This window comes from Mirounga leonina, unplaced genomic scaffold (genome assembly GCF_011800145.1).
Source record: "Mirounga leonina isolate KUSES-001 unplaced genomic scaffold, KU_Mleo_1.0 Mir_173, whole genome shotgun sequence".
Lineage (NCBI taxonomy): Eukaryota > Metazoa > Chordata > Mammalia > Carnivora > Phocidae > Mirounga > Mirounga leonina.
Genome location: NW_023270447.1, coordinates 8405472 through 8420813, shown reverse-complemented (window position 1 = coordinate 8420813; position 15342 = coordinate 8405472). Strand labels below are relative to the sequence as shown.

General features: G+C 33.3%; 1 protein-coding gene across 1 annotated transcript in view; it reads right to left on the bottom strand.

Moving 5' to 3' along the window:
- The window catches only part of COL11A1 (collagen type XI alpha 1 chain), a 203325-nt gene that overhangs the window by 87068 nt on the left and 100915 nt on the right, over positions 1-15342 (bottom strand). The window contains exons 25-30 of the mRNA XM_035020280.1: positions 15212-15256; positions 14012-14065; positions 13887-13931; positions 8929-8982; positions 7265-7372; positions 4508-4561 (exon numbers count right to left, since the gene is read on the bottom strand). Of these exons, the coding sequence (XP_034876171.1) occupies positions 4508-4561; positions 7265-7372; positions 8929-8982; positions 13887-13931; positions 14012-14065; positions 15212-15256 (360 nt within the window). The remainder of the gene's footprint in view (positions 1-4507; positions 4562-7264; positions 7373-8928; positions 8983-13886; positions 13932-14011; positions 14066-15211; positions 15257-15342) is intronic.

Sequence of the window (15342 nt, the reverse complement as noted above, 5' to 3'; positions counted from 1 at the left end):
GGGAGCCCGATGCGGGACTCGATCCCAGGACTCCAGGATCATGACCTGAGCCGAAGGCAGTCGCTTAACCGACTGAGCCACCCAGGCGCCCCCAAACAGCTACATCTTACAAATGGAATATAATTCTCCCATTTCACCTTGTGCCTATGTCCAGATTTTCGTCTGCTCAGAGATTCCTTTGAACATGACTGTGATTGGTTTGCCTCATCACTGCATTATGAAATAGAACAGATTAAGGTTCAGATCCTTTCTCCTCAGCTTACTAACTATGAGACTCTGGAAAGTGTGGGAGGACTTCCAAATACTCACTTTTCTTATTCAGACCACTATATAAATTAAATGCAATAATGTGTAAAGTATCTAGCAAAGAGTAGTAGACACTCAGATTTTACAAACTTCCCCATATGTTAAGGGAGATATAACAAAGCCTTCTTTCACTTGAATACATTCCCTGCTTTTTTATCCATTCATTTGGATTGAATTACCCCTAAAATAATATTTCTCCAAATGATATGTGGCCCCCTCCACATTGAAATAATCCAGAGTGATTCCATATTTTTAGGATCTATCTCTCTGGCAGTAGGATCCAGGAATCTGCATTTTTAACAATTTCTCCAGGTGATATATACAACAGATACCAATTGTATTTCCTCCACAAATCCGGAAAATCATATGTGAAGCCTTATGGGAGCTGATGATCAAAATAATAACCGTAGTATACACTGGTAACCTTCTTCTTATGATCCATTTCCCAATATATTCTAATTCATGTCTATAGAGATTACTATGTGATTCACCTGAGGACAATTGTTAGGACATGTAATATTCACATAATGGGGAAATAATGTCTGCGAATTACATTTTTTAAAGGGATTTCAAAGCCATTGCTCTTTCTCTATGGACAATCAGTTAGATCTGGTAGAGCATTAGTATGTGACTACTCTAGGAATTTGACAAGCAAGTACAATCCAATATGGAAATAATCTAGTCTATCAGGTTTTATTTGAGAACAAATATTCATTTCTGTCTTGAGTAGAATAGATAACTAATCATATTTATAGAGACTCCATTCAAACAAATTGCTCTATGCATCAATTTAATTTTTAATAAACTTACTTTCTTACATAGTTTCTGCTCTAAGCAACTTATAAGAAAATAACAAAAATGCCCAATCCACCAACTAAACAGTTTATAATATATGGGCATACTCTTCCTCTTTTCTCATATAAGGGGTTACCACCAAAATATATAATTTCCATGAAAAGGCATTATAATGCTTTTAAATGGAAAGAACAAACAGCAAACAAAATGCCCCAAAGTCAAAGATTAATGGTGAAATTGACTCACCAATTGTGAAGGTTACAAAATTATTTGAATGCTGTTTTAAATACAAAGAATCCTACGTTAAAACAGATTTTACTTTTTGAAGTAGCTATCATTTTATAGTATTTACAGTGGTGCAACTTTCAAATACCCATTGTGATTTATATTGCTAGAAAGATATTAAATAAATTATATTGTTTAATTATAGTCCTTAAATTGCTTAAAAGAGATCAGCAGCCAAATTTCACTTTTAGTACAATATAGATTTAAATCTATTCAAAATTCATTAGCTTCCACATAGGGAAAAAATGTGAATCTATCTTTGATCTTTGATGAGCCCATTATTTTTTGTTTTAGAACCAAGAAACATAAATCATTTTTGATCATAAAAAAGTTGTTATGAAGAAAGATAATATAAAAAAATAAAAGCCAGAGTTTCAGACATTTTGGTTAAAGAGTAAAGAAAAATGTTTGATTCCTCTAGGAAGAAACATTTCTCTATAGTCATTCTGGTGCATTTTGTTAATAAAAATAACTCAAAGAATATTGAACAGGGTATTGTCTCAGGAAAAAAAAAACAGAAGAAAATAAGAATGTCAAATAAAAGAATATTGTGTTCATTCAAGTAATAGGACGGTTTTCTGTTTTTAAATCAAAACACCACAACTGCAATTCAACTTTGTAATTAGATCAAGAACTCTTCAAGCAATCTAAGGATAGCTTAAGGTTGTGGGTTATGGGTTATGCAGTGAATGTCTTTTTTTACTCATAATTCTTTCGAAAATGCTTCACATTTGAAAGGAAGGTAGCTAGGAAACAGGGCAGTGTATTAGAGACAATATTTAAAAGGTAGAACTTACTAATCAGTGTTCTTTTTTTTTTTTTACTAATCAGTGTTCTAAATGTAGCTAGAAACCTTTAAATGATGCTCATGTTATTCTTTTTTTTTTACACCAACTGCTTTTTTTTTTTTTTTTTTTTTTGATGTAGTGTTCCATCAGTCAACAAAACCAAAAGACAACCGACAGAATGGGAGAAGATATTTGCAAATGACATATCAGATAAAGGGCTAGTATCCAAAATCTATAAAGAACTTATGAAACTCAACACCCAAAGAACAAATGATCCAATCAAGAAATGGGCAGAAGACATGAACAGACATTTTTCCAAAGAAGACATCCAAATGGCCAACAGACACATGAAAAAGTGCTCAACATCGCTCAGCATCAGGGAAATCCAAATCAAAAGCTCATGTTATTCTTAAATCACAAATGAAATGAATCTCATTTTAGAAGGTCTCAAAGCATTATGTTTACCTCCTACTATACAAGGAAATGCGTACTTTCTAGAAACCCAATGAAAAGTTATAAAACAAAGCCACGTGGCAAGCCTAATATAGTGTCATCACATGACAATGAGCAAACACAAGTGTATGTAGTTCACATTTGTCAAGAGAAAGGACATTCTGGTTTCCCAATGATTATCTGTGAAACTTATTAATACATACATGTTTGGGGATTATTATATAACTAGGATCTATCCTCATGTACTATACCTGTCAAGCCTGAATGGGTCAGAGAGAGATAGATGAAAAAGAGATGATAGATAGATAGATAGATAGATAGATAGATAGATAGATAGATAGTCTCATGGGTGTATACCCATCTTAATAGTAATAACAAAAATGTATATATTAATTTATTTAACCACTGTAATTAAGTAGTCAATGCATGAAGTACAGACTTAACAAAGTTTTATGTTTAGCTTGAGGAAAAGTAGTACACCAAAGTAAACATATTTTTAAAACCATCCATTTTAATGCTTAAAATATGTATATTTCAAAGAGTTAAAAGTAGCACTCGAGTTCTGTAGTGGATTGAATGGTGGCCTTAAATCAATATATCCAATATTCAAATCTCTGGAAAGTGAATGTTGCCTTATTTGGAAAAAGAGGTCTTCATAGGTGTAAATTAAGTGAAGGATCTCGAAATGAGATCATCCTGGATTATCCAGGTGGTCCCTAAGTGCAAAGACAAGTGTCTTTATAAGAGACAGAAGAGAAGGGCGCCTGGGTGGCTCAGTTTGTTAAGTGGCTACCTTCAGCTCAGGTCATGATCCCCGGGTCCTGTGATCCAGTCCCGCATCGGACTCCCTGCTCGGCAGAGAGCCTGCTTCTCCCTCTCCCTCTGCCTGCCTCTCTGCCTACTTGTGCTGTCTCTCTCTATCTCTGTCAAATAAATAAATAAAATCTTTTTTTTTTAAGATTTTATTTATTTATTTGAGAGAGAGAGAGAATGAGAGACAGAGAGCATGAGAGGGAGGAGGGTCAGAGGGAGAAGCAGACTCCCTGCCAAGCAGGGAGCCCGATGCGGGACTCAATCCCGGGACTCCAGGATCATGACCTGAGCCGAAGGCAGTCGCTTAACCAACTGAGCCACCCAGGCACCCAATAAATAAAATCTTAAAAAAAAAGAGAGAGACAGAGACAGAAGAGAAGACATAGAAAAAAAAAAAAAAAGGCTATGTGAAGGCAGCAGAGATTGCAGTTATGCAGACACAAGCCAAGGACTGCCCTGGGCTACCAGAAGCTAGAAAAGGCAAGGATAGACTCCCCCCTAGAGCTTTTGGAGGGACTGGGGGCCCTGCTGACACCTTGATTTTAGGCTTCTGGTCTCAAGAACTGTAAAAGAGTAAATCCCCATTGTTTTAAGTCACCAAGTCTGTGGAGATTTGTTACAGTAGCCCTAGGAAACAAATACCATGGAAATGAGGGAAAATAAAGATGATGAAAGATGTATTGTAATTCTTTTTTTTTTTTTTTAAAGCAAGTGGCAATTCCAACCCTTAGGGTACTAGAAATGAAATCAAAAGCTATTCTCCATCACCTATCATCCCCATTATAACTTCTAGATGTACTAGTATGTCACCCTGGAATAGTCCTTATTCCAGTAACAAGGAAGTAGCTGACTATGCCTTCCTTTCATGACGCTGTCTGCTAAAATACTCCAATCCATAATCACCTAGGCTCTCTGAGCTCCCTGCACACCAGGCACCAACATACCCCATGTGTTTCCCCTGTGAAATTATATTTTAAGGATTTATCATCTCGATGTTACAAACTGAAAGGTAATTATCTGTGATTAATTTCTACAAAATCAAGAAAAAATCAACCTAACTGTTTTACCTTTGGACCTTGTCTTCCTGGATATCCTGGTAATCCTGGAACACCAAGTTTCCCCTAAAGTTAAAAAAAATAATAACAAATAAAAATTCTAAGTTGAATTAAGTATCAACGATGAGTTCAGTCATTTTTCTAAAAGTTAGAAATACATATCTGAACACTCAAAAGGAAGATTTGCAAGTTTTCACCATACTTTACTTACATTATATTTCCTCATTTGAATAGGGAAAATTGTTTTGGACATATTTCTAATTCTATAATGTTTGCTAACTTACCTTTTAAGTGACAGTGCCTTCTTTGAGGACACAGAACCCTGAGCTAAAGAGAATTCTAGGACTCTTTCTGAACTCTTAAGCATGAACAAAGAAAATGCCTAAGCTTTTTAAAACTATTTAAAGTTAGTTGATGTAGTTAGAACTACATTTAGTTTTTATTGTCTCAACTAAAGTGAATCTTTTTGATAAAATTATTTCATTTCTCACAGTAAATATAAAGCAAGCAATCATGAATTATTTAACTATTTCTCACTGTAGTTCAAGTAACTATACAAGAAATTCTGACCTAATTTTTGAGCAACGTTTCTTCTTTTATTCAAACATCTGGATAAATCTGGGTTATCAGATATATCAAATGTTGCAAACTACAGCTAAATAGTGATGATTTTGTGGAGTGTTAATTCCTGTGGGTTAAGACTTAAATGCGCCACAATTTTCTTCTAGTGCAATGAGATTACCTTTCATTCTTAAAGTGCTAAAACAAATGGTAAATTACCTTTACCAAATTCCAAAGATGTGTAAGAAATACCAAGAAGGTTAAAACACTATACTAAGAAAGTTGCCCCTGGAACAAAGCATTAATTTAAAAATACAAGTAGAGAGAAAATTAAATTAAGTTGCATGAAGTGAATCAAATATGTTTGTGGAATTTTACTTTGACGTATTTTCCTTAAGATTTTACAAAAACACACTTCATATATAAAATATTATTTACAAAACTCTTAAACATTAGGAAGCACATGGTATCATTACTTTCCATGTACATTTAAACAAAATAAGAACAGAAACAAAAACAAATCCAAATTACTACATACAACGGTAAAAGTTGAGCAGTAACACTATAAACAATAAATATTTTACTAGATGAATGAAAGCAAGAAAACAGGAATATAGTTTATGACCTTGTTATTAGAGATTGAACTAGAGTTGATCAACGCTGCATAGGGAAGCAGCCTTCAGATGGAAAATATGCAAACAAGCCCTAAGAAGCGGCTTATAATGATGTCCCTTTGGATATATTAAGTTATCATATCTGTTTTATGCCACTGATTTCAAGGTTAATGAAATTCTCTAATTATGATCATAAAGTCTTTGCGTTCTATGTTAATTACTGTATTACCATTTAAACTCTTATTCACTTTAGAGTTATTTCAAAATAAATCCAGACAGAAAATTTGTTGGCATTTTCAATATGGGGATAGGGAACTTCGATAAAGGGAAAATAATAATGGAAAAAAAGGAAATATTAAAAATGAAGAACTGTGGGATAAAGTCCTGATACCTCTGAAGAGGTGGTGGGATCATTTATACAAATCAAGTGGAGCAAGGGTGAGAGGAAGGTCCAGAATAGTCTAAAACTATTGACAAGTGAGTACTTGAAGTGGAAGGCCTTGTAAACCCTTGTTTTCTCCCATTCTTTCCTTCTCCTGCCTAAACACAATGACATTATTCATCAGTTCATAATTGGCAGCTGGGAGGGTGAAACTGTAGAAGAACCACTAGTCAGGATTCCTAATGACATGGGGAAATTTTTTCTTACTTATCTAGTCACAGTGCCTGTATGATCCTCATACATTTTTCTTCTGAGACAGGATGGCAAGAAGGGAGGTTAAAATTTTATTAAGTAGCATGGAATTTCCATACTTTATAGAATAATGGCGTGCTCAATACGGAAAATTTGGAAAGTAGATATACATATTAAAAGGAAGGAAATCATCTGAATTATACCACCAAGAAATAATTATTATTTATATTATCCTTTAGTGTAATAGGATAACACCTGTCACAGACATTTCTTGTTCCTTTTTAATTTAACTTTGTAGCTACATTTATAAAGTGTTCATCACATCACTAAATACTCAATGAAGGCATAATTTCAATGTTGTGTAATATTACATGTAAATGTAGATGTAATGGTTGAAAATATTTTTTGACATATTGCATATAGCACAATGGCTCTGAAACCAATGAGTATTAGAATTACTTGGGATGTTTTAAAACATGGCGATGTTTGGGTTAACCCCAGACTAAAATTAAAATCTCTTGAAGTTGGGCTTGGACATTAGGATTTTTTAAAAAACACTTGCTCTGTGAAAATGCATGTTTATGTGGAAAAAAACAGGAAGTGTACATTTTGGCTCGAGGAGTAAAGATGATTCCACTTCTTCCAAAACAGTAAGTAGACCATCTTTCATTGATTCTTTGATCCTTTGTTACTCTCACTCAAATTTTCAACCTCTAATGTGCAAGAGCTTGAAGAGCTGCTGATTCTGCATAGCCAAGGAGAACAGAGGGGACGGGCAACAAGGGAGAGTGAAAAAGGATAAATGGAGCCATCTAACGGTTATACTCCTAACAGTATATGGATATGCTTGAAAAGTAATAGAATCCTCCAGATTTCTGACATGGATGACTAAAAATATTTTTAAATGACAATGAAACATCATCTGCAAGAGCACCTGGGAATTTAAAGTTGTTCACTGACCTTTTCTCCTGCTTGACCAGAAGGACCAGGGTCTCCAGTTGGACCTGCTCGACCTTTGGGTCCTTCAGGGCCATCTTCTCCTCTTGGACCCACTTGACCAACTTCTCCCTGAAATAGAGTAATAACATTCTTGTAATTTAAATATATTAGAGATTGAATAACAGAGAGTATAGTCTATCAAAAAGTCATATTCTTCAACTCCTCATTTGTTTACGCATGTTTTATTTAGGACAAAGAGGTTTGAAGATCTTTGATTTTATCAATCTTTCCATTAGTAAATAAACAACTGAATATAGTCTGACATTTGAAAACCTACAAAAGTCCGATGTTACCATGTTTCATGTTAAAGTAATTTTAATATATCTCTGTTGCTAAAGAAAAAAGTAAAAATCAAGGTTAGATTGTGGAGGGTGGCAGAATATTCAACCCCAAAATATGCCATGTGGGTGTGAAGATTATTTTGAGCTGAAGGCAAGTGAGAAGAAGCAGAAGCAAGAGAAGGTGCTAAAAGCAAGATACAGATTTGCAAAGGTGCCTTTCCTCCCCTTTCTACAAGAAAGGACAAAAGTTAATCACTGGAGACTGCTAGACTTGTTGGTCTGGAGCCAACAGCAGACACCAGAGGAGTCTATACAACGAACTTTATTAACTAGCTTTTATCTACCATTACTTTTCCATGTATCTGCCTTCCCACAATTTGCAGCCCTAGAAACTCAAAGTTCTTTTCCTTGTCATGTCTCTTTTTCCTTTGCTAAAATGCCATATGAACTCAAATTCTAACCACCCCTTTGAGTTAATTATCATGGAGCGTTCCCGTGTGTAAACATGAGGCACATGCTAGAAAACTTGTTTGTTTTTCTCTTGTTAATCTGTCTCTTGTCAATCTAATTTTACAGGGCCCCAGCCTAAGAACCTAGCAGGTTAGTAGGAAAAAGTAATTTTCTGACAATAGCAATTTTGGAAATCACTGTTTGGAACACAAGCAAAATGTCTTCATTTTAGACTTTGGTTTTCACCTTGAAATGTGTAAGTTACTGCCCCCATTCTGGAAACAGGCATTACGTATTTTTTAGGGAAACAAAAATATCCGGCAGTATGCTTCTTTGATATTAGGTATTATTGAGTTAGATATAAAATAAATCTTCCCAATAAAACACTTAGCTTAGCTTACTTTGGGTAACTCAGATTTTTGTTTGTTTTCTAGACACTCATTACCAGAAAAAAAGTATACCATCTTTACACTCAAAAATTCAAGATCACTAATAATGGAAGTTCAAGAAAGTTGCAAATATATGGTTTCCAAGCAACACAGCTCCCTACAAAATTTATAAGAAATCTATCAATCTACTTCTTTTAAGCAATTTGATCACCAATTTAGAAAATATCCATAAATGGTATTACTCAACTTTGTATACACACACACACATAGGCTATAAGACACATGGAAATTTAATATAAAATCTGAAAGACTATATTACGTCCACAAAAATGAGTATGTCTAATCTTCATATAAAAACCAAAGCAGCAAAATCTCAGACAGTATGAACATTTTTATTTATCCTGTATTTGCTATATTTAATTATAGAACTATACACACACATATGCACACATACACACACACACACATAAATGTATGTTCTGGTATGAATTTTCTTCTTACTTACTCTATCTCCTTTAAGACCCATGTCACCTTTGAATCCTGGAAAACCATCTTCACCCTGAAAAATAAAAGTAATGAAACAGGAGTTGAATGATTTGTTTAATGAATCTAAAATATGGCTATATAAAATACAAACACTGATAATTTAGGGAAAATTGTTTTGAGAAATGTGAATCATGTTGTGAAACTTCCTCCTCCCTATTCTAACCTTTGTCACCCATATCCTCTCATTTTCTGCTATTATTGCCTTTAAGTTGCTCTAGGAAATTTTTCTCAAATGTGTCCATTAAATTTTCTTTATCTTATGGGGGAAATAACCATTTTCTTTATAACAACATATATCCTATGCCATTTGAACAAAGAATAAGTATTTATATAATTTAAATAATTATCATTTTAACTTTGGAATACAAGAACTTTTGACTACCAAATAAAATGTCTTTACCCTTAATTTACTAATTCAAACCAAAGAATATTATATCATGCATTTTGTATCATGTGCTTTAGATAAGTGCCTTCTAGCTCAACTTGTGTTCTATATTACAATCTCTTTTCAGATAAAGAATAAGCAAACCACTATTATCCTTTACATGTACATAGAGAATGCTCATTATCACAACAGACCAGTAATACTGAAAATTGGGGCTTCTTTAATTAAAGAGAGCAGATATTTTGACTATGGAAATATTTCATACCATTCTTAGTGAAATCTAGACTTCTAAAACTAAGCTTCATGAACAAACTTACTGTCTTTTAATTCCAAGAAAATTATATAAAAAAATTAAATTTCTAAGGAATAACCATTCAATTTTTCAATAGCATTAACTGAGCATTACTCTGTTCAGAGTAACACGGAGCATTTCAAGATTTTTATTTTAACAATAAAACTGAAGGTAGAACATTTGCATTAATTTTGGTACAAATGGAGTAGGATGGGTGTTCAGAGAAGAAAGACTTGATGATGATGATGATGATGATGATGGTAGTGGTGGTGGTGGTGGTTCTGGTGTTGGTGGGAGTGAGGCAAGAAGTTAATTGAAGAAGGTTTGAGAGGGGAGTTAGTATCTTAATTAGGAGTTAGAGAATGGATGTGACTTGCAGAGTTTGAGGAAAGGACATGTCTGGTCGGGTATGTGAACAGAGCTAGTAAGATTGGCACATATACTTCCACATTCTGCTGCCAAATGATCTCTGTAAAAAACAAAATTGATGACACCAATTTTGACTTTAAAGCACCTCAATGGTTCTAAATTGCTAATAATGAATGTAAGCTGCCAATTCCCCTCCCCTTCTGACCATGATCTAGCCCTTGTTTGTTCACTTTGGCAGTCTTATCTTTGGTCTCACATCTCCCCTTAACCCCCACCCAACACCCTGAGATTGAGTACTAGAAAAACTGAATTACCTATATTTCCATTTGTAACTTTTTTTTTAGATTTTATTTATTTATTTGAGAGAGAGGGGCAGAGGGAGAAGCAGACTCCTCACTGAGCAGGAAGCCCCACGCGCGGCCCAATCCCAGGACCCTGAGATCATGATCTGAATTGAACGGAGACACTTAACTGACTGAGCCACCCAAGTGCCCCTCCATTTGCAATTCTTGCATTGGTTGCCATTGTCATACACACACCTGCAAATCCTTTATCTTCTCTTTCTACCTCTGTTTACCTCTACTCTTCTCTCAAGACTCAGTTCATAATTCTGCTGTGAAATTTCTCATGACCTCAATCTCCACCCTACCCCCCACTCAAAATTAACCCCTCTTTCCTGTGTGCTCCCTCTAAACATTTATTATTGTAACAACATGCCATTCTGCATTTAGTAGAGCATAGATTTTTCTTTTACTAAATGGTAGAAATAAAAACTTATGCCTAATTAGCCTCTGCACCTCCAGAGCCTCATACATTTTTGATCCTTAATAACCATCCATGATATTTAATAAGCATTTACTAAATGGACTTTTACTAAGTGAACATGCCTCAGTGTGTGTTTAGCAAGGTATGTTAAGGTCCAGAAAATATCAGGTAATTATGAATATACGAGACCTAATCCTAGAAAAGTGATTCCATCTGGTATTTCGCCTAAACCAAAAATTCTAACAGGTCTAGAAGTTTCCTTTAAGACAAAAGCATGAGGTTTTCAACATTCTGGCTATAAAGTGGGATGTTTGTGGATTCTCTCTGTACTGAATGCAACTGGGCAATAATAGAGGCTTAAAAGCTGAAAATGACCATTTAACTTCCTATTGACTATTGTCTTCATTACTTTCTCCCTAGAGAGAAGGGTAATTACACAGTTGCCAAATTTAGTTTAAAGAACACTGCTATGTAAGTCAAAAAATCAGTAACAGTTTTTAGGATTTTTCCAGGCAGAAATTTTTGTTTCAGGAGAGAACATATGGACTAGATGCTATTTCTGTCACACTTTTGTTTTCAATACATTCACAATTAGAAAATAGAGAAGCAAGTAAGAAATAAATTAGATGACTTAAATATTAGGTATATCCTTACAATAAGTGGCAATTTTTTTTAAAACAAGTGACACTATAAGTTACTAAGTCCTAAACTATTAGGTCCTAAAACTATTAGGTCTAAATTAATCTTCAGAAAAGAAGAAAGGAAACAGTTTTAGAAGATGCGTAAAAGAGGAATTCGTCTATGCCATTTGGTTCATTGGATTACGTTGCTTAAGGTCTAAGGAACACATCTGTCTGAACAATGGAGTATTTTAATCCTAGTTAGGGTACTAACTTTCTATTTCACCTTTAAGTTAACAATTAAAGTTGTTATGTGTAAAAAGAAAAAAGTTTCAACTTCCTTACCTCTTTTGAGATAGTCAATTATAATACATACTCAGAAAAACAAAATAAATAATAGATATTAAAATTCATAAAGATTTAATGATTTTTCACCGAGTCTGAAAATAGGGACAACTCTTATCATTAGAAAAAAGTTTCCATTAACTTTTATATAAATTTTCTCTAAACCTAGATTAGATAAAATAACAGATATAAGTAAAATAAAGGATAAAATAAAAGGTATAGCTGAAAAAAACCTGAGTGATTTTTTAGAACAATGTCCTCATTTTACATATTTAAAATAAGTCTCAGAGAAATGAGACAGTCTGCCTCAGTTTACCAGTCTGGTTAGTATGAGAACTATAATGGAACTCAGAACTTTAACTCTCAGTTTAAAATTTAGTTCTTTTTCTCTACATCTACTTGTTGCTTCTAAGACCATACACCATTCAAAACAACCAATGATGTCAAATTGTTTTTCTACATATAAGCAGTACACATTTTTTCCCCTGGTTGTTTCTCTTCATATGTATCTTGTCATCTACAATTTTATTTACCTCTGTCATTTTGCCATTACCCCTTTTTCCAGCAAGTTCACAACTTTCCCATCCCAATTAAATACCTTTCCTTTAAACACTGTCTTTCCTAAAAATCTTTGGAAGACACTTATTCCAGAGCCAAATTTGAATTGATACTTAAATGTTTTAAAAAGAAAAATTCCAGGGGCGCCTGGGTGGCTCAGTCAGTTAAGTGTCTGCCTTCAGCTCAGGTCATGATCCCAGGGTCCTGGGATCGAGTCCTACATCAGGCTCCCTGCTCAGCGGGGAACCTGCTTCTACCTCTCCCTCTCCTCCCAACTCCTGCTCTCTCTCACTATCTCTGTCTCTTTCTCAAATAAATAAATGAAATCTTCCAAAAAAAAAAAAGAAAAATTCCAGAGATGATACATATATGTGTGCATACATGTATATATATATATATATACATTTTTTTGCACAGGCCATCTGCAAATAATTACAAGTTCACCCCTGTCTGATCAGTCATTGTGCTCAGCTACCAACTCAGGAAGACATTATATCCTGAAGTTCATCTGTGATGATAAGAATGAATTGGGATTCTCATTAAAGTAGCTGAGTTCATTTCAAATGACATTTTTCATACAATAGAACCGGATATAATTGCATAACTTGAAAATGTGTCAATATGTTACTTTTTATTTTTTCAGAAAAATAAATTATAATGGGTAGACGTCCATCCCTTCTTGTTATCCACTCCTTATTGATATCAAATCCACATAAGGCGCTTTGTGTGTGCGTATGTGTGTGTGTGCGCGCACTTTTATAACATTATGACTATGGGAATAAAGTTATCCTTAAAATCAAAATTTATATTCCATAATTTTTCAACAAAACTACAAACATTTTATTTTAAACCCTAATCTTTAAATGTAATATTGTAGTAAGCATTTATAATAATGACTGTGAGTAATGTCATTTTATTTTAACATAATCACTAAAGGATTTGGGGGATCTACACTGACATTAGGCATTTATGTAAAAAAAAAAAATCTCAATTTCAGTTTCTCTGTCCAAAGACAAACTACAAATGCTCTATAAAAAAAATCCCACATTCTTTCATCCACCTCTGCCTAGTTTTAATCTTTATTTCCTTCTCATTAATACTTTTGCTTTGCATACAGTATAATGTATAAAGACTTCCTCTTCCTCCAAATGATTTAGGGTACTTCTAAATTTTGCACTGCATTTCAGCTTAAGAACTTTGGGGATTTTAGTAAAGACAGAAAGGAATAAACATTCCTCTGTTATGCATACAGCTGGGAATTGTATAAACCCTGTAGCTAATTTATTCATAAGGCAACTCTATGATTTATAAAAGGTAAACACGTGTAAGAAAAAAAGGGATACAGGATTAATTCTGTTTATGACATATCTTTGCTTCTCTTCTATAATTTAGTCCTCATCCCAAGGTATAATCTTTCTTCAAAAAAATTTGCAGGATACAAAATACAAAATCAGGCTTGCATTGTCTGCTGTCAAGTAATTATTTAATATATATTGGGAAATGAAATATCTGTTGAATAAATTTAAATTTTTGGTCTAATAGATATATGGCAATTAAAATCACCTAAATAAATTATATTTTACCTTTTCACCTTTAGATCCCTTGAGACCTCTGACACCATCTGCTCCCTATGGAATAAATTAGAAGAATTAAATGATTATAATATTTTGCATTGAAATTAAATGAAGTGAAAAAGAATCACATTTACCTTTACTCCTCGGGGACCAGGGTAGCCAATAGGACCCTGTGGACCAGGTGGACCCTAAAAAAGACCCATTGCTATTTAAATATAGAATACATTGAATGTGCTACTCATTCCCACACTATTTTTTACCAAATAATCTACAAAAAGATGGCATTTTTCTACTATTGGTAGAGATTACTTAGGGAGTTTATCATTTGTTTCTAAAGTCAAATATGATGAACAAACCATGTGACTAGCCCTACCTACTCCAAATTTATTGTCATATATTTATGCAAAATAAGATAAACATATATAAAATAAAGTGAATAATTACATAATTAATAACTAATTTTCTAAACCTGAAAATATATAGTGTCTTCAATGTCTACAATAGACAAATATTTGTAATAGAAAACTGGTATAACTTTTGTAGAATTCACGTCATCAAGAAGATGACCAAAATTATATATTTTCCACAGCCGGTTTCATTTAATTAGTTTACCTAAAGGAAACAATTTTTAAAAATATATAATTTCTATAGTAATGCTGTCTTTTAATGCTATTTTAATGAGTCTAAAAGTAGCAACTCTAAACAAAATGATCCTACCCACTTCTCCTGTAATCCAAAATAGTATTAACAATAAATAAGCTCTTATTTTAATATTTTATTTTAATATTTTAATATTTTATTTAGATATTTTGATAATCATTGCTCTTACAATTAAATCTCCTCTTTTTTATAAATTACCAGAGAGTAATAAGTAAAGATAAAATTGGGGTGACATAAACAGTTTATTGATATTTAGTAATTCTTATCCAATTTCATTGTTATCATTTGTGGTAATTTATTCCACATATACTACATATGCAGAATCTGGATTTATCTCTGATCATGAGAATATTTATTTAAAAAATAAAGAATACAGTCTAGTTTATAAAATTACTAATACAAAATTAAAACTTATCTATCTAAGACACATCTGTTTATTACACCCTAAACAAAAATAACTAACAGGACATGATTTATATTTAATGACAGCAAAAGTCTTTAGAAAGTAAAGACATGTTTAAAGGTAGATACAAACTATTTTCTGGTACTTACTTTCCAGTATTCCTATCCCTAAGTGATCATAGAAGAATATATATCATAAAGATGACCAAAGTAAGGCATTTTCTCTTAGACATAAGGTGACAGGACATTTACATGGATACTTTGTAACATACCAGAGCACCTTTTTCTCCAGACTGGCCTTCTTTTCCAGGATGACCCTATATTTAGTAAAAACATAATACTGGTAAGATGTAATATTAATGGTAGCTTATAACACTACAAAATTGTTCCTTTTTTTCAAATC